General features: G+C 55.4%; 1 protein-coding gene across 2 annotated transcripts; it reads right to left on the bottom strand.

Annotated features, from left to right (window-relative positions):
• Nucleotides 1–388: 388 nt before the first annotated feature.
• ZC3H12A (zinc finger CCCH-type containing 12A) lies at nt 389–14,341 on the bottom strand. Of its 2 annotated transcripts, none has more exons than XM_088154125.1 (6): nt 14,038–14,341; nt 12,937–13,512; nt 5,717–5,856; nt 4,012–4,246; nt 3,533–3,639; nt 389–3,449 (listed from the first exon to the last, which is right to left on the bottom strand). In XM_088154125.1, exons 2-6 carry the CDS (start codon nt 13,470–13,472, stop codon nt 2,518–2,520), a joined length of 1,950 nt encoding a protein of 649 aa, XP_088010251.1. In that variant the 5' UTR covers nt 13,473–13,512; nt 14,038–14,341; the 3' UTR covers nt 389–2,517. The 2 variants fall into 2 exon arrangements, with proteins under 2 accessions (XP_088010251.1, XP_088010256.1); XM_088154130.1 differs by lacking the exon at nt 14,038–14,341 and adding an exon at nt 13,786–13,996.
• Nucleotides 14,342–19,213: the final 4,872 nt, after the last annotated feature.

The following is a 19,213-nucleotide window of genomic DNA, read 5'->3' as shown; positions in this document are numbered from 1 at the left end:
GGGCCTGTGAGCTGCTTTGCAAATCATCAAGAGGGAGCTGGGCCACCTATTCCTAAATTAGTGGCCACAGGAGAGAAAAGCTTCAGGTCATACAGCTGCTCTTCCTCCTCCCTGCTCCTCCTCCATTTCATGCCCCTGGAAAGGATGCAGACCCATCCCAGTTACCACAGATGGGCTTGACCCCAGCGCAGCCAGCCTGAAGGGGAGAAACATCCCTCTTGCCTTCCTGCATCACTGTCATCCTGTGGCCATTCTTCCAAGGCTGGCAGGGCAGGGCGAGCCCCCACGCCCATCCCCACCACGGAGGACCAGCACTCGTCCCCCGCAGGAGATGCCGCCCCAACTGAAGTCTGCTTGTTATAGCCGCACTAAAACACAAGAGCCAAGAGCAGTTTTAACATCCAGAGTTTTTATTCGTACAACTGTTGTTGCTTTAGAAAGAGAGACAACTTTTAGGTTTGAAGAAAAGGGAGGCAGCTGGTTCCAAGTTTAAAGGCTGGTTTATTTTTCACTTGACTGCAATTCTGCCTAGGGCAGAATAAAGCAAGACCAGCCATCAGCCAAGCAGCCTCAGTTCACAATAGCATTTCATTAAAAACCACATCTCTTGTAATTTACAAGTGTGCAAAGTTATGAGATTATAAATGATTACTAAGAAGCATTTTGCTTACTAACATGAAACACCACATTTCTGTGATGGATCATAATTAACCAGGTATACAGGTTTTCTTTGGCCACATGGTCTCTGCAGCACACGGTGCTGGCATGGCTGGCCAATCTCCAGGGAGCAGGGCCTGGGGGGACTGCCAGGTGCCCGCAAGGGCTTCTGCCCCACTTCTCCCCCCCGGCAGCTGCCCCCTGGGATGACTTCAGCATCAACCACTCAAAGAACCACTTAAGAGAAAGATACAATGTGCATCAACTGATCAACTGCTCCTGGTCTGCAAGTGAATCACACTTATTCTGAAAAGGGACCAGTAGCAATTGCTGCAAATTCATTACCGAAAGTATCTGTAACTGTTAATATTGGACTTACCAATCATCAAGACTGAGCCTTTAGAAAAGGATAAGATAAACACCGTCTCTCCCCCAGTTTCAGATGGGCCTTTCTGCAGCCCCCGAGAAAGTAGTGGAGGGTCAAAGTGTCTTCTGAGTTGTCACCAGGCAAGCAAGTTGCCCAACACACCTGGCACTAAAAAGAGATCCCCCAAAATCCCGAGTCAATTCAAGCAAGTGCCTTTTCTAGAAAGCCACCTGGTTTCACATTAATGAGTTTTGCAATTAGTCTTGGGATCTGTGACAGTGTTTAACATCGCTAAGATGCCCCACAGAGCATCTTCAGACCCGCTGCTCCATCTCAGGGCAGCAGCTCAGAGGCAGGAAGTGCCTGTCGCTGGGTGGTGCCCAGCATACTGGAGCAAAGGCTGCTCCTCCTCCATTCCTCGACTTGCCTGTCTGCCAGGATCAGCACCAGAGGAGGAGAGGATGGACGCAGAGCAGCCTCTTGGCTGGTCCCAGGAGAGAGGAAATAATGTGGAGGCCTGAGGCAGATATTTTCAAATCTTACTCTGGAGTAGGAACACAGAACTTTGGGGAGGTCAAAGACAGCTGAATTCTGGCTCAAAATGAAATGTTATGCTTTGCAATCCAAGAACACAGAATATCATGTTCCAAAGCAAGGGAAAGGAGAACACTGGGACAACCAAACCAGCAGAGGAGCCGGAAGCCCTTTCAGAATCCCTTCCCCACAGGTCAGTTTCCACCCCCTGGACACTCATTGCCCTTGCCAGGAACTTTTCCATGAGCATCAAGTTCTTGGGGTGGACAGGATACCCCAAACCCAAGTGATGGACCCCAGAACTGCTTTTCCCACCACAGGTCATACAAGGTAATGAAAAGAGACCACCACCACAAGGAGAGTGTTTCCAGGCCACCTGGAAGCAGTGCTGACAGGACTGCAAATCAGAGGTGTCCCTGACCTCTCCCTCCCTCTGACTTGTTTTGTGACTGGCCACATCCCCTGGCAGCCAACTGGGGAATGGCCACGGCTGTAACACATAATGCCACCTTCTCCCTCAGGGCCCTCTCCAATTCCAGCTGTGTCCCACAGCCAGGAAGTTCCAACCTTGCTCCACTGTTCCTCCCTGTATCAACAAGGAGCAGCTACTACCAGGAAGGAGACATGCACTTTGCACCAGCAGGGCAGAGTGCCCCTTCCAAGCTGCTGCCTGCATTCCACCTGGCACAAACCATCCTGGTCAAAGAAGCTTGGTGCCAACAAGCAGACAGGGCAGCTGGTGCCGCAGAAAGGACACCGGAGAGCCTTCATGCGGCTTGAGAAAGACTGCTCAGCATCAGGGTTCCTGGGGCACTTCCTTGGATTGCTTGAGGCAGGCCCTTCCCTCCCACCTGCCCACAGTCTGTCGGCGACTGTTGGATGATGAAGGTCTCTAACTGCAGGCAGAGGAGGACATTCCACCCCCTGCCCCCGAGCCGGGCCTCCCTCCTCCAGCAGCGTCACACCCCAGGGTGCTGAGTCTTGTACGTGAGGATTTCAACAGCCAGTTGCTGCGGGTCCAAGAGCTGTGGGAAGCGGCTCATGACAGCATCCACCAGGTGAGGGTGGAAGATCCCACAGAGCTTGACGTGCACCTTTGCACGCTCTTCTGCAAAACTGTCAGGGGTGGACCAGGGGCAAGAGGAGTCCTCGTAGGCCGGGCAGCATGCCCTCGGCAGGTCTTGGTGCACTGCAGGCCCCGGCCGGTATGGCTCAGACCAATACTCGCGTCCAGGGCCCAGAGGGGAGTTGGTGGCCACGCCGTACCCGGGGAAAGAGCGAGGAGCGGCCTGGCCAGAAGGCGATGCTTCTGTGCTGTAGGGCAGGAAGCTCTGAGGCAGGTACTGGCTGTAACTCCTGGATCCAGGGCCAGGAGGGACCCGGTAGGCAGGTACCTGCCCCCTGCAGCGCCCCCCCCCAAGCAGCTCTTGCTGGCTCCCCTTGACTTGGCTGGCTGAGGGGCTGGGCCACATCTCAGAGAGCTGGTTTTCAAGGGAGCCAATGCCTGAGTCAAGGTGATCTTGAGAGACATGGGCAGCGGAGTCCCTGGGAAGCAGCTGGTACTGATCTGAGCTCCTGTAACTGTGACTCTTCTGGGTGGGGGCACCGCGGGCACCCCCTTTGAGGAAGAGGGGTGGCACATTGCCAGGCCTAGCTTTATGGGTGGGGTTTGTCTTCTCAGCCAAGACCTTCTCGCCCTCTGCAGGTGCAGAGCCCCAGAATTCCCCGTGGGAGGGTCTCCAGCTCCTCCTCTCCTCCTTGGTGGCTGGTGCACCCCTGGTTGGAGAGAGCCTGGCGTTGGCCCGGAGCTCGTCGGCCACTGAACGCTGCAGCTGGTGCGGCCGCTCAGGGTGGTAGAACTTGCACTTGATTCCGTATGTGCACTTCTTGCCTGCAAAGAGAAAGGCAACCTGTGCAACAAGAGTCCGCAGCCCCACGCCACTGCTTTGCCCTGGCAGGAGAGACCAGCCTTACCGTAAGGGCACTGCTGCTTCTTGTGCTCAGGCACTGCTGGCGTCTTCCTCAGAAAGTTATCTAGGCTGGGTCCATGGCGCCCCAAGGGGTCATCGGGAGGCATGAACCTGGAGAGGAGGGGTACCACGTCCATCAGGAGCTGCAGGTCGTGAGACCAAGCATGGCACTTCCCTCATCTGCCAGGGAAACAGTTGGGCTGTCGTAATGCCCAGAGCCCTGGTGACTCCACCCGTCCTGAAAGACTGGCTAGAGGTGTAGCAAAGGCTGGTGGAGCTGGCAGAGACTTTGCTGGGCAGTATGTCTGTTGCCTGGCTCAAACAGATGAAGCAGGTGGGCTGCGAATTAGAAGAGTGCTTCCCAACCATGAACTTCAAGTTCCAGAATTCTCAACCATAACCTTGGAGGCTGCTCCTCACCCCCCAGAATCCTGGGCAGCCTCACGTTCAACATCCAGCCTTCCCCAGTGCCAAAGGACTTACTTGTCATTGACAAATGAATACATAAGCAAGTGTTCCTCAATGAACTTCTTCCACTCTGGCCGTTCTGCTTGCAGATCCCGGTAGACATCATTTGAAACCACAATGCCATCAGACTCATAGGCCAGCTTCACAATGAAGCGGTCATCGTAGCAGACCACCCGCTTGCCTCCCACCCGCCGGGAAGGGGTGAAGACAAGGATGCTCTTCTTCTCAAGGTCATGGAGGATGTGCTGGTCTGCAGCAAGAGGCGATGAAGTCATTCCACTGGCTTTGGAGAGGCTGCTACTTACAGAAGAAAGATCAAGCGAACCAAGGTGGTGCTCCAGAGATACCACCTTGGCAGAAAGAGGCCCTTGGCTGACCTAGATATGTTGCCTGCCAAATCACTTCCTTTCTTGCTCACCCAGACGTCCCTCCTCCTCCTCCTCCTCCTCCTCCAGGCGCTATATCCCACTGGACAGCTTTGCCCTTCTTAAATTTCTAAACAATGTTATGCTTCCAGAGGGGCAAAACTATAAATCAATCCCCTAAAAATGCCATCACCTTTCTTTCTTTTTTTTAATGGAGTTCCAGGGAAGCAACAGCGAACGGAAGATAGCTTTGCTTTCAGTGGCGCGATGACCGTGGAAGAACGAGCGGCCGATGAACAGATCGGCACCTCGAAATTCCTCCCTGGACAAAGGGAAGGACTTGGGATTGCCCATAGGGGTCCTTACAGAGACTCCCCATGATGAGACCATAAAACAGGGGTCTCTGGTGGGTTTTAGCGCTCTGGGAGCCGGAGAGTCAGCTTGCCCAAGCCGAGGTTTGGAGCCTTCAAAGAGACGCTGGGTTCACCCACTTCCTCTCTTAATCACTTCTGTAAATGGCTTGTCAGTTGCTTTTTGGATACTAAGAACCTTCAGAAAGACAAGTTTTATTTCACTGGGTGATTTTTCTTCAATCCTCAACTTTTTTTTTTTCTTTTTTAACTGCAAGCTTAATGACGCTGAAAGTTGCTGGCCAGAAATGGTCAACGCTTCAGCGGTTCGAGTCCAGCCTTCGCGTTAGCAGGGTGAGCTCCTGTTTCCTCCCCAGTTCCTGTCAACCCAACAGTTCGAAAACTCACGTGAGTAGATAAATGGGTACTCTCACTCCAGTGGGAGGAAAAATGCTGGTGGCGCCTTGCAAAAAGGAGTCGGGAGCAGTTGCTGGTAAGCACAAAAAAAACCCGTGCATGCCCGAAAAGGGCACGAAGCAACGGAAACCCCGCCTCCTGCGCTCGCCAGCTGGGCTCTGCCCTAGGAAGGAGGCTCTGGCAAACCACTTCTGAAACAATTGCCTTGAAAACTGCAAGGACTCGTCCAAGCAGTCACTGCAGAGTCGGTAACGACTGAGCGCAGATTAAAAAATAAATAAATAAATTTTGCCATTAGAAACTGCTGGAGGAAAGAAATCTGGCAGCACGCCTGTAACACATTCAGGTGATTCGGGACAGATTTCTGGAGAGAGGATTGTCTGCTTGAATTGCCCCGATGTCCTCCTGGCGCATCGGCCAGCAGCAAGTGAGGGAAGCCACCCGTCAGAGCAGCTGAGGAGCAAAAGCACTGCTAGAGGGACGGGAAGGGGCACGACCCATGCTCAGCCGAGCACCACCCCACCTGAGGAAGGAGCACCAGCCTGAGTCAGTACAGGACTGACATCTGCTCCAAGTCTGCATTTTTACCTGTAATGGCAACATCAGACCGCGGCTGCTCTTTTCTCCAAGATGGGACAAAGACAGTGACGTCCTTGTGTCCTCGATCAAGAAACCAGCTCACAGCCAGCAGGATGCCTCGACAGGAAAAGGTGTCTTTGTCTCCATGACTGCAAATGGAGATAGATTACAGGTTCAGAGCACTCGTCCCACTTGGCCTCGTGTGCTGGCACAGAAGAGGCCATGCGCAGCCTGTAGGTGAGGGGTAGCCCCCCCAAAGAGTCCCACTTGCCGCATTTCACTGCCCTTCTGCTATTCAAAACCAAGCCAAGTTGGCTCACGGCTGCAAAGAGATCCTGGGCCCAAACTCATCCAATAAGGCCAGAAAACTGCCTTTGATCATTTCAAAATCCCCCAAACCTGCAGGGTAATGGCTGCATCCTCGCTCACGTGCAGACGCAGAGTTGTCCCTACCCGCCCGCCCGCCACGCCCCTGCCCCTCTGCCCCTGGCTCCTCTTCAGCCGGGAGCGGTGTTCTGCCGGTCCCGCCTTCCTCCCAGGCCTTGCTGCTGTGGCCTGTCCGGCAGATGCTCTGGAGGCGCCCACCCCCTTTCCCAGCGCCCCCCTCCTGCAGCTTCCTGCTCTCTCCAGCCAGCAACTCAAGCTCCTTCTTGGATGCCTGAGCCCGTTCACACAAGTGCACAGGAGGCGCCTCCCGCAGCCCCTTGAGGCAGTGCGGCTCTCCCAAGGCCTCTGCGCCAGTGGGACCAGCCCCCTCCCCTTGCAGATGGGGTCCCTGCTAAATCCCTGGGAGGCTGACGGGGGAAGCTCACCACAGCTCTTTACTAGGAGTAGGGTGTGCAGGCAACGCTCTTGGGAGGTCACTGAGAAACGTGTGAATACAAGAAAGCAAGCTTATTGTACTTTTGATTACTTATGATTTAGAACAGGCCTAATGCAATGAGTAGGCTTGTATTACGGGATGTTTTAAGAGAATATGGAGGTGAAGCTTGCTTGTAAGAGTGTAGTAAAAGCAGGTGGTGATGGAAGCAAAGCGTGCCTGAGATTCAGTGGGAGAGGTTCACCGACGGGCAGGGAGTGAGTCAAGGAAGTGGGATTTTCTTTTGGTTGTGTCCTGTATTTATGGATAAAATGTGAAAGGCATGCTTAGGGTGACTTTGGAGGTATGTTAGATAGGGATATATTTTTCTATGCTGGAAAAGTGGTTTTCTGGGCTGAGAGCCTGAATGATTTGCAGCAAAAGTTAGATAGTTTGTATGATGCAACGAGGAGCATAGATCTGAAAACTAACACACAGAAACATCACAGTAATTTGTGTTTGACAGGAAAGATGGAATCAACAATTGCAGGCTATACATAAATAGTGACAAATTAGAGTAGATGAATTTGTGTACCTTGGTAGAATGTTTGCTTAAGATGGGAAAATGGAGAAATTTAAGATGTGCAAATGTGAGTAGAAAGTTAGTGGCCTTATTATAATGTTTCTCAAAGTAAGTGAAAATGATAATGTGTAAAACAGTGCCTCTACCCATTGTGTTACACAGACGTGAGAACTGCGTATGTTAGGGGAAATAATAGAAGTGGAACCAATTGGGTACTTCAAAAATGAGTGACCAGAATGAAGGGAACATGTGGAGTCAGTTTGATCATATAGAGAGAATGAATAAAGATCGAACCTCAAAACAAATATTTGAAGGAAGAGCCACAATCCTGAGAGAGAAAGGGGAAAGCAGTGGTTGGATAGCATTAGGGGTAGATTCTCAAAAAGAAAGGTGAGAAGGAGCAAAAGGCAAGGTATCAGGCGGGGTATTGGCACAGGGAAACAAGAATAGAAAGAAATGGAAAAGTATACCGTAGTGGATGGCGTTGATGTAGAGCAGTTTTATTTCCTTCCTTTTTCTCTTTGTCTCCTGCCTCTAATTGCCCTTGCTCACTTATGTGTGTGTAAGGAAGCTGACCTTCAGTCCGAGCAAATGTGCCTTCTTTCCTCAGTGCCGCTGCTAAAGGCTTGGGAAAAGGGCTGAAGACTCACACCCAGCCAGCCCCAAATTCTTCATGGCCACCCAAAGACCCTCTTCTGCAAGAGAGATGCTGTGTCCATCTCTGCCAAAGGCGAGAGAACTCACTGTATCCCATAGTTTCTACCCACTTCAGCACAACAGTGTAAGTCCTGGGCATTTGTGTAGTTTTAGCTTCAGAAGTCAAATACTAAACGGCCCTCCTAATCAACCGCTTGGTCTCCTGTCTCGAGAACTGCCTGAAAACAATGATGTTGCCATTTAAAAAAATGAAAGAGCTCCTCTGAAATGCGAGTTTACTTGAAGATACAAGACAAGTTGTTTGTGACCCAGTTCGACCAGACTGGGCCCCGCTGCAGCAGGCTCTTCCCTGCCTGCCACCCCCCAGGACTCAGCTCTTCTGGCCCCCTCTTCCCTGCTCTTCCTACTGGAAACGGATGGGTTAATGTTCAGCATCAGCAGCAACGCTCCACTGCCAAAGCAGCGGAGCAAGGAAGGCTGCAGGCTGCAGCAGAAAGAGGGGCTGGCACAAGAACTAGGCCTGGCACGGGGAACTTTCCCCAACCACCTCTAAGGCAGAATGCTGGCTCTTACCTGTGCCACCAGGAAGGAACCTATTCTCTTAACTTGGTTTTTGTAACCAAATGCTCAGGGCTATGTAGGTTCACACTGAGCCAGGTTTTCCAAGTTCATTTAAACCAGGGAACCAGAAGGGCTTTCTCTAAGCATGGCCCGAGTAGATCCCTTCTCTTTAAAGCAAGCTCCTGTGGCGAGAACAAACTTGCACATCACCAGTCCCCATGACTGCTCTCAGGGGCACAATTCAAATCCCCTTGCAGCTTCATCACAGTCCCCTTCCCCACAAGCCCCACCACCCTCTTGGCAGCAAAGAGAGCACCCTCTTTTTCACACAACTAAAAGCACACAACCCCGCTACAGCAAGACGGGGAGGCTTTGCTTGCAGTCACTCCTGCCTTACTCACTCACTTCTCAATTGGAGTACTACAATGTGCTCTACGTGGGGCTGCCTTTGAAGACCACCCAGAAGCTGCAGCTGGTCCAGGATGCAGCGGCACGTGCAGTTCTGGGCACTCCATGGTTCGCCCACTGTTGCTTGAGTTGCACTGACTCCCAGCTGCTCTCCAGGCACGATTCAAGGTGCTAGCTATGACCTTTAAAGCCCTAGATGGCATGGGACCGGGTCACTTGCAGGACTGCCTCTCCCAGAGGGCATCTGCCATCCTCCTAGGTCAGATGGGATAGGCAGGCTCCGGGTCCCTTCCCTCCAATGTTGTTATCTGCTGGGACCTCAGAGGCAGGCCTTCTCAGTAGCTGCCCGGCCCTTTGAATAGCTTCCCACCTGAGATTTGCGGGGGGTGGGGTTGGGGGAGTAAACTTTTAGTCTTCTGGAAGGCTGTAAAAACCTGGCTCTTCCCCCAAGCACTGGAGTAGGAGGGGGTTGAGTCAGGGGGTCAGTAGGATTCCTGGTGTGAAGGGTATGATCTGTTTTTATACCAGTTTTTATGGTTGTTGTGAGCCACCTAGGATCACTGTGTGGCCATATAAGTTCTTTAAATAAGTAAATAAATATAACTACAAGTCATATTTGCATACATTGAATATAATATTCAGGCAGGCTATGCAGGAGACCCCTCCCTCCATCCCACTAAAATGTAAACTGAAATGAGGGCAGAGCAGGCCCTTCCCCTTTCCTCCTGTTGTGGCTTTCAACATGGAAGGAAGCGCTCTCTTCCCCCAAGACCTTCCCTCCTGGGCCTGGCAAGGCTGTGCCATCAGCAGCTAAAGCTCCTCACACCCCTGCTGCTTAGCAAATCCGGGGCTGTCCCAGCGGTGAGTAACCAGGAACGAGGAGACAGGAAGCTGCCTTCCCCACAGCTACTCCTGAGCCCCAGCAGTGACCCTCCAGGGGCTCCAACTCCTTTTTAATTACAGCTGCCACCATTCGGGACTTTCCGAAAAGGGCACTTGGCATGAGAGAAGGGGGCTGCTGGGCTGAACCTTCAAAGGGCACCCCTGCCTTGTGACTTACAGATCTGGCAAAGCAACCCAAGTTTTGTGCCATGCAGCCCTGGCTACCAGACTCAATCCTTCAACCATAAGGCAGGACTGAGCTGAACCTCACTGTAGCCTGATGAAGGGGAGAGGAGACACTTCCCCTGATCAGAGGTCTAGATCAGGAAATGTTTTTGATTTAGGAAGTAAAACTTGCAGGGAAAGAAACTGATTTCTTTGAAACACCCACTCACCACCTCCTGAGCTCCAGCTCAGAGGATACGGGAAGCTGAAGCTCTCCAGGGCACAGCCATTTTAGGGCAAGCAGTACAAGCCTTCATCCCCACGCCACTGGATAAATGTTTAATGCCAACGTCTCTCCGTCTCCCAGCACCAGCCAGCTTAATTTTCAAAGTTCACACAGATCAAATGGAATAAATGGCTAGGCTGGCATTTGCCCCCCGACCCCGAGCTTGCTCTTCTCAGAGGGTGGGCTGCTAGTGAGGGTTGACTCTCACTTCTTGGGTCCAACACTAGGAAGACCACTATCCAAGCAGTGAAGTCAGGAATGGAAGGATACAGAACTCCTGTAATTTATTTTTCTGAAACTTGCCCCCCTCCCCAAAGCTCCCTAGCAATCCATGCCCTTCTGCCCCCAACACTCTGAAAGGGGGAAGAGGTGCCTAATGGCTCAGCGCAGGATGAGCAAGTCCCCCCAGACCCCAGCAGGAATATGGAGACGTTTTACCATCCTCAGATGAAGAGAAAAGGGCCTCACGTAGTTCATCCGATGTGGCAACAGATGTGAGAAATTCCCTTAGAAGGAAGTCAGGGACAATTCCGCTCCACACACCCCTCCAAGATTTGCATAAACTTGCCATGCGTTATTATCCAAGCAAGGGCGAATCAATGAGGAACAGTTTGTCACTCCGCTCATGCAGGAAGCAGTCCGTAAAAATCCCCCTTCGCTTTTCGTGAAGAGACTGCCAGACCAAACAGCCGGGTGGCTCAGGAACTCCAGCTCAGGAGGGCAGAACCCCCACTTGCCCCACCTCCCTCTCCGCAGAAAGTGCCCTCTGGCCTGCATTGACAGCCGGAGAGCAATTTGGTCTATCTCAAAAGGCACAAGGGGAGGGCAGAAGTCAGCACCTGCCGGCTCACCTCTCCCCACCACGCGGGGTTACCAGACCAGGGGTGCAAAGAGGCAGGAAGTCAGGGCTTGCTTTATATTTTTCCTGCCATCTGGCGGTGGTCAAGAATTTTGCAGCCCCACTACTACCAGTATCACGGTGTTACTTGGCAATGGAAGGAAGTGCTGGGAGTGTCCAGCCTCATTCCACAGTGCCATTCCAGGATGGGCCCCCAGGGCTCAGCGGTTGAACCAGCTCATGGCATTAGGAAAGGGGAGGGGGGAAATAACATCTTCCTGGACATCTTCAAACATCCTCAAGTGCAAATTCGCTCTGTGTGGGAGCGCTAGAGCTACTCTCGCCTCCATTTAAGCAGCTAACTCTCAGGCTAGGTTCTCATGGATCCTTGCCGCATCATGTATTCCTCCTCCACCCCAGAGGATTTCCAACATGTTAAAATACTGGGGGATGGAGATCAGCATTCTAGGGAGCACAGCTTTCACCTAAAAACCAAGATGCTTCCCCATGGACGGGGAAGAAATGTGAATGGTGGCTTCCATCCACTGGCTGGGACCCTTCTCACACAGGACCCGTGGAGCTTAATTCTGTCCAGAAGTGTTTTTAGCCTGAGCCCTTAGCCCTTCTTTCCAGTGTTGAAAGGGACAAGCTTCAAGTACACAATGAAGGCCACAAGTGGTTGTGCCCAGAGCTCGCCTCCTCTCAGCCAAGGTGACTCTGATGCGGTCTCAGCCCAGAACCAGCCACCCTTTCAGTTCCCACAACTAGGGAAGGAATGATAGGGAGGCTAGCAGATGAGGGGGAAGAGAGTAATGCTCCTCCAGGCGTTCGTGGGCCACGTGCGCCTTCCTTTCTGTGTAGACAAGGAAGAATCAACGGAAGAGCCAGATCTCTGCCAGACAGACAAGCGTCCATCAGGGACAATGCAGCAGAAACCAGGTCTGCCTGAGCCACAGGTCTGGGGGCAAGCCAAGCAGGATGCCAACAAACTCCTGCCCCCTCCCTCCGGCAGAGCCCTTCGGAGACTAGGGAATTGCAGGGGGTACCAAGCAGACCTCTCACCTACAGCAAGGACAAGGACGCACCATGCCAGAAACCCGTCTGTCCAAATCTCATCTAATTGCATAACTTTACAGTATTATCAAAATCCAGCAATCTACTATTATTAAATCCCCAAGAAGATTTTGCTGTGCTGATCTTCCATCTTCTAGCCCTACAGTAAAATTACTTGCCATCAGCTGGAGGCTTGACCAGGAAGGAGGCCAAAGCCAGATGCTGGAGACACTTCACGGGTTTTAGTCTTTACCTTCCGCCAGGACCACATCGACCTGCACCCTCTGCTGCTTCCCACCCCAGACCAGAACCTGAACACCAGAGGCTCTGATCTGTATTCTCTGGGGGCCAACGTAGCTCTGAAAGCAGCGGCAGGAGATTACGCGGAAACAGCAGGCCTGATGGTGCTTTCATTTGCCAAACAAGTGAGAACACAGGCACCTCCTCTTTCAGAGCAAGGGCAGAACAATCAATCTGGGACTGGCAGATCCAGCAACCCCAAAGGCTGCCTGCCTCCTGGTCTGTACCTGAAGCTCTTCACATCAGGGGACCCATTTCTTGCAGCTTGGAACTTCCCAGCCTGTTCCCGCTCGGGGGCGGCCAAGGGAGCAGCCCGCCATCTCACTTGCTTCCAGCCCCCCTGAGGTAGTTGGGATCACAAGGGGGGGGAGGCTGTGCTTGAATCCCAACGGGCCTGAATCCCAGCAAGAGCAGGGCTCCGGAGTGCGGCATGCTTTGCACCACCCTGCCACAGTGATCAGAATTGCCCCAGCAATGAATGCACAGAGAACTACCACCTCCTGATCGGGGGAGAGACACCAGGAGAGTCAGAGGTCTGGCTTCAAGAAACCAGAACTGCCTTCAGGAGGCCTGCTAGTTGGAGGAAGGTGCCGGTCACCAAAACACTACAGGGAAGTTCATACAGCCCAAGAGGACTGCCAGGAACAGCTGCACAAACTTTTTCAATGCCAACTGCAGCGGCACAGACCAGACATACCTCATGGCCACGTTGCTTCCATCTATTACGACCGGCCGCAAGTGGTCCCCCTCCTCCTCTTCCGAAGGCACAGGCTGGGCCGGGGGGCTGCTGGGGGCCGGACGAGCCCTCGGAACCGGCGGTGCCTCGGGAGCCTCCTGGGGCGCCTGGGCAGGCTCCCTCTCCCTCAGGGCCATCCCGTGCTTCACCAGCTCCCCGAGGATGGTGTTGGTGTCCGCCTCTACGCCGTGCTTCTGCAGCGCGCCCACGACCTCTTCCGAGGAATAGCCCAGCTTGCGGAAGAACTCCACTTTCCGCCGCCTCTCCGCCTCCGCCTGGCCCTGGCCCTGCCCCGGGGGACTCCGCGGGTCGGGGTCGGTCCCGCCGGATTCCCCGCTCCCCTCGGGGCTGGAGCCCCGCAGGCTGAGGTAGCCGCTTTCAAACGAGGCGCCCCCGCCCGGCTCTTCCTGCGCGCCGACGCCCCGGGCGAGGGGCGGGGGGGGCTCGTTCCAGCCGGGGAAGCGCAGGGCGCTCGGGGGCAGCCTGTCCAGGTCCATGGCTCCTTCTCGCAGGCGCTGCTCCGCACTCACCCCCAGCCTGCCAAGAGAACCGCGCAACTAGGACGGCGGCAAGGACGGCGGCAGGGCCGGCAGCCGGGCCGCGCGCAACCATCCCAGAGACGCGCAGCGCAGCGCAGCGCAGCGCAGCGCAGCGCAGCGCAGCGCAGCGCAGCGCAGCGCAGCGCAGCGCAGCGCAGCGCAGCGCAGCGCAGCGCCCGCCAAAGCGTGGAACCGGCCCTTCCCTCCCCAGCCCGGGCGCCGCGCCAGCAGGCCCGGAAGGAAACGGGGAGGGCGCGGGTGAGGCGCTTACCCCCCCGCGGGGCGGCGGCGGCATGTGACCTCGCAGCTTCCGACGCGCCCCGACACGCCGCGCCCGGCTCGGCTTCCCAACGCCCGGCGGATGACGGGGCAGGAAGTGGCGCCCCCCCCCCCGCTGCGGGACCCGGAGGGGGCAATTCGCGGGAAGGGGCCCCCGAGCCCTCGGCGCCCGTCCTGGGAGCGCCCGCCCCAGCCTCCCCTGCCCGCGCGCAGGGAAAGCTTCGCCGCCGCCGGCGCTGCTTACCGGGCGCCTCCATGGGGCCGAAGTGTCCCCGTCCGCGCGCGGGCGCCTCTTTATAGCAGCGGCCGACAGGCTGCGGGCTCGGCCGGGCGGAGTCTTCGCCGCCCCCTGCGCCGCCTCCTCGGGGCTTGCCGGGAGAAGCCACGCCAGCCGTGGCCCTCCGCGCTCCGCAGGAAAGGCGCGGCGGGCGGGACCAGCTGCGCGTCACGCGCGCCGAGGAAGCCTCTGGGACCTGGGCCGGTCGGCCGCCCCACAGGGGGGCGGGATCCGTGCAGCGCCGGAGGGCGGGGGATGCTGGGCCAGGGAACTCTCCGCTGGCGGCTCCTCCCATCTCGGCCCTCGCCCTACCAGGGGCCGGCCCTCCGGCGGCCTGCGGGAAGGCCCCCAGCCCCCGTCGCTCGCTCGCGCGGCTGGGATGAGCAGCGGGGGTTGAACCGGTCTGAGCCGCGCGCGCCCGGGAAGCGCGCCCGGGAGAGGAGATGGCCTGGACCGACAACTCCAAACGAAGATGGGGCGGGGGCACGCAACCCTGAGCCCGGCGTTCAGTAGGGCCGTTTCTGTCCGTCCGGGGACTCCTCCTGAAGGAGCTGGCAGCGAGCCGGAGGCGCCTGGAGGTCCTTCCTCTCTGGCCCCAGCCAGAGACTCAACCCGGGCCCGCTCTGGACAGCCACGGGAGGGGGGAGCGTCACCGCTGGCGTTGCCACGGACAGCTCCTTGCTGGCAGCGCAGGTTTAGCAACCCAGCAGTTAGCGCTCGGGGAAAGCCCCGCTGCCTCTTTGCGCAAGACGCTGATCGGCACGGCCTGCTGAAGCCGGTTAAGCGCCTGGGCTGGGCTTCCTCGCCGCGCTAGCTGAAGCGGGCGGCCCAGCCCTTAAGCGAGCTGTGGGGCAGCTCCTGTTCGCTTCGCAGGAGCTCGCGCTTCAGTGGCCCGAGCGGGGCGCAGCCTCAGCGCTGATGGCCGGGAGTAGGAGGCTGCTGGAGCTGGCGTGCGCGGGGCGAGGAGGGCTCCGCGGAGCCGGTGATTCAGCGCCCGCTTCCGCTCCCGCCGGGTGGGGAGCCAGCCGGCCGCCTCCGCCCGCCTGGGGTTCGCTGCTCCCTCGGCCGCTCCAGCACCCGGCGGTTGCGCAACAGCCCGAGCGCGGCGGGATTTCCGTGAGAACACCTGGCCCCTATGCAAATCGGGCTCCGGGGAGGAGGAAGATTTGCCTGGCGGGGCGGAAAGGGGCGCGCTGGAGAGCAGCAGCGCCCGCTTCCTGGTTTCGCTGGAGGCCTTTGCCTCGCAGGCCTTTCGCTGCCGAGCCAGGAGCAAGCATGCCCACCTTCTTGCTGTATCTTCCTCGTTATTTCCTGGGTTTCTACTCTGTGCCCCGCCCAGGGTCGCTGGCAGTCGGGCAGCGTACAAAATAACTCAGAAAGTAAACAACGACCGTGTTGCCCGTGGGTTGTGGCCTTGCCCCCTCCTCGCTGGGGAAAAGTCACCACTCGGGCAGCTGCAGAAGCTCACTCTCCCAGGCCACTCCCCGCGGGTTGGCTGCTTTCTCTGAGCCCAGAGAGGAGCAGCTGAGCTGAGCCACCGCCGCAGCTTCTCCTGCCCACCCGCCCTCTTCTGCGCGGCAGAGGCAGGAGGCCCTCCTGAGCTGCGGCCGCTGCAGCCCTGGAACAGGGAGAGGGCCCCTTCGGCTGCCCCCGCCCGGCCGGCCGGCCAGCTACAGCCACGGCTTGGGACTCTCGGCTCGGCGCCCTGCGGGGCCCGCTCCGCCTGGGACGGAGCCCCCGTGCATTGTTTCTTTGTTGCAGTTGTTTCGTCCCCTCTTTCATCCCCTGCTCTGGTCGTCCCCAAGCCCAGCACATGCTTGACGCGTGGCCTGATCCAGCCGCTTCTGTTCCCCTGAAGCCAGGAGAGTGGTCAGAGGCAAATCCCCCTGCTTCCATCATGTTTTATTTTTGCTCCAATTACAATTACGGTGGTACCTCGGGTTACGAATTTAATTCGTTCTGTGACTCTGGTCACACCCCGAATTGGTCGCACCCTGAAGCAAATTTTCCCATTAGGTTCAATGTAATTACCGTTAATCCGTTCTGGCGTCCGCGGACCACGCGTCAGGGGCGGGAAAACGGCCGCAGACCACGTGGAACAGGCGGAAAATGCCCGCGGACCCGGTTCGTAACCCGAGGTAAATGGGTGCGGCCGGAGGTGGTCGCAACCCGAAAAGTTCGTTAGCAGAGGCGTTCGTAACCCCGAGGTACCACTGTATGTTTTGTTCATCCTTTTTTTTTCTTTATCCATTCAGGAGACAGAGCAAGCAGAGATTTTCCAGCTTCCTCCTGGAAAAAGTGGTGCATGTTGGAATCTCAGAGTGCTTGCTTTGGTTTCTCTGGGCAAAAAGAAGCTGTGTTCAGAGACACTGGATTGCGTGGGGGTCCTTTCCTCGTCTTCCCCAAAGCTCTAGATCCTGCACGTGTGGTGGCTGGAACAGGCCCTCTGATCTCTGCCACCTGCTTACGACCTGGCCGGATCCGGTCCTCACGCCAACCTTCTGCTCACTGCAGGAATCCGTGTTAAATCCTGTATCTGCTACAGATGGGTGGTTGGGCCTTACCTGAGGCCTCCAATAAAGGTGTCATTGGGCATAACGGGCAGTGGAACCCATTATTTGTTGTGAGCTGCCCAGCGTTGTGTTTCAAGGTGGGCAGCCATGCAAATGTTTTAAATAAAATAAATCATCTTTGTGTGGAACAATTGGTTCCACTGCCAAATTGTTCTTACTGTCGGGGGGGGGAAAATACCCTTCCCAGCATTAAATCAGAATCTACCTTCCTGTAACTTAAACCTGTTATTCCACATCCTACCCCCTCGAATGAAAACAAATCTCTACTGCTCCTGTGACATTCCTGTAAGAATTTTGTATCATCAGTTGCCTCTCTTGGCTCTTTGAAACTCTCTTCATAGAGTTTACTTTCTAGTCCTCTGATTGTTTTTGTGGACAAGCTTTGAACCTAATTCCTCTGAATTCCAGAAATGTGATGCCTAGAAGTAGACACAGTCCATGAGGTAGGATCTGACCGAAGCAGAATAAAACTGAATGATTACTATGATTTGGAAATTATGCTTTTGTTGGTGGCTCCTAAAATTCCATTTTCCTAATTATATTGCTGGCTCAGTTTACAATTGGCTACTGTTTTTTTCTTTTTTTTACTTATAGTACACTATATGTTTTTCACAAGTACTCTTACCAACCCAGATACCCCATCCTGCATCTGTGCAATTTTATTTTTGTTTCCTAAGTGATGAATTCTGCAGTTGTCTCTGCAAGGGTTTTCATCAGCTGCACCCCAACCACCTTCTCAACAACTTTCCCCTGAAAGAGAAGGCTAGAGACTGGCCAATAGTTATCGAAGGCTGTTGCAGCCAAGGATGGCTTCTTGAGGAGGAGGTGCACCACTGCCTCTTTCGAGGCCGAGGGCACCACCTCCTTCATCAAAGAGGCCACAGCATGGGCCCAATGACTGGTCACCTCCCTAGCCACTTTCATGACCCAGGAGAGACCTGGATCCAGTGAACAGGTGGTTGAGCTGACAGCACAGAGAGCCTTTGCTACTTCCTTGGGAGTCACTGGCTCAAACCCATCCCAGATCACACCACCAGATTGTGCCCCAGGCACCTTGGCCTGCCCTGCCTAGTCAGAGTCCAAGGCGGAGCAAATCTGACTAACTTTATCCACCAGATAGCTTGAATAATCCTCACAGTGGTCCAGCAGATGTTCTGGGTAGCCCTCCCTATCCAAAAGGGACCGGGTCACCCTAAACAGGACTATCAGTGGATGCAATAAGGGCAGAGAAAGATTGACATTTTGCCATCCTTATCGTCTCTGTCAGGTCAGGCTCACTTTGAGTCTTCTTCCAACAGTGTTCCAGGATTTTCCTCTGGTGCTTCATAGCTGCTTAATAAACCAACGTGCACCCCAGGATCGGCGCACAGAGAGAAGCCACATAAGACTGATATGATCCAAGGCCCCAGCCACCCACCCATTCCAGGCAGCGACTAGGGCCTTGGCTGAACCACCCACCAGATCCTCAGGAAAACCCCAGGCTCTCTCTGGAACTCCACCCACTGGGTCCATTGATTGCCTGGGGCGGGCCAATTGAATGGGCCCTGTCTCCCTGCAGGGAGGGGTGACACCAGTGACCTGAAAGGCAACCAGGGAGTGATCTGTCCACAGCAACAGGCTGATGGACATCCTCCCCTGGAGATCGCATCTTGATCGCCCTGAGACAAAGACCAGATATAGCGTGCCGCCTCCGGTAGCGTCATGGTCCGCTTTAAGTCTGATTCAGAGTCAGAGTCGTAGGCAGCACCGGACGAACAGCAGGCTGAGCGGTCATCAGAGGTGGAGTTGGACAGCAAGCAACAGCCAGAGTTAGTCTCAGATAAATGTAGAAGGTGGAAGGTGGAAAATGTAGAACCACCTGATGTGAGAACGAGGTGCGCTGAAAAGAGCGTTGCAAAGGCATTCGGCAAGGCTACTCGCAAGAAGGGAGCTTCACCCTCTGAAATGAGGAACGTGGCTGCCATTATAAAACAAGGCTTGGTAGAAGGGGAGGCTTCAGGGACGACAACTGTCTAGTACCCCCCTCGTGCTTCACAATTGCTCGTGCCTCACTCGTGTCTCTGCTGGAACCTGCTGCTGTGTGCCTTGTCTTGGACTAGTTGCGCTCCTGCCTCCTGCACTGCCGGACTGGACTCAACAACGCTGCTGTCAGGCAAGCTGCTGCTGTATCAGACCATAGACTCCCTTGTGTGTGTGTGTGTGTACGTGCAGTGGGATCACGACAGGTATGTGTTGGGCTGTCAGTGGCTGGGGAGAGGTCTGTGGGTCCCATGAAAACCACTAACTCCTGAGCTGCCCCGGGCACAATGTCACCGGCTGGCAGATTGACCAGCACCAACAGCCTCGGGAACTCTATTGTCAGCCCAGTGACGGACTCCAGCAGCTCAGGCAGGGATGATGTGGGGCAGCAGGGAGGGCGGTACGCCAGCAGCTATCCCAGCTCTTCCCTTAAGCCCAACTTCAGCCACCGCGCCTCACATCCAGTTTTCTGCGGAGTGGGGCCCCAGAAAGCCTGTAACAACTCCCGGATGACAATAGCCCCCTCCCCTCTCCCCACAGCTCTCGGCTGG

This window comes from Python bivittatus, unplaced genomic scaffold (assembly GCF_059951505.1).
Source record: "Python bivittatus isolate LINGU-HERP-01145 unplaced genomic scaffold, Pbiv_v1 ctg000040_np1212, whole genome shotgun sequence".
In the NCBI taxonomy this organism is placed as follows: domain Eukaryota; kingdom Metazoa; phylum Chordata; class Lepidosauria; order Squamata; family Pythonidae; genus Python; species Python bivittatus.
Note: the sequence above shows the minus strand (reverse complement) of the source record. Positions and strands in the feature narration are given on the sequence as shown.

Bases quoted from the DNA above. Each gene is read 5' to 3' on its own strand.
- ZC3H12A (XM_088154125.1), bottom strand. From the start codon at position 13,472: ATGGACCTGGACAGGCTGCCCCCGAGCGCCCTGCGCTTCCCCGGCTGG. The intron at 5,857-12,936 runs GTATGTCTGGTC...CTCCATTTGCAG, and splicing joins GGAAGCAACGTGGCCATGAG to TCATGGAGACAAAGACACCT. The intron at 3,640-4,011 runs GTAAGTCCTTTG...CCTCCTCTCCAG, and splicing joins TATTCATTTGTCAATGACAA to GTTCATGCCTCCCGATGACC.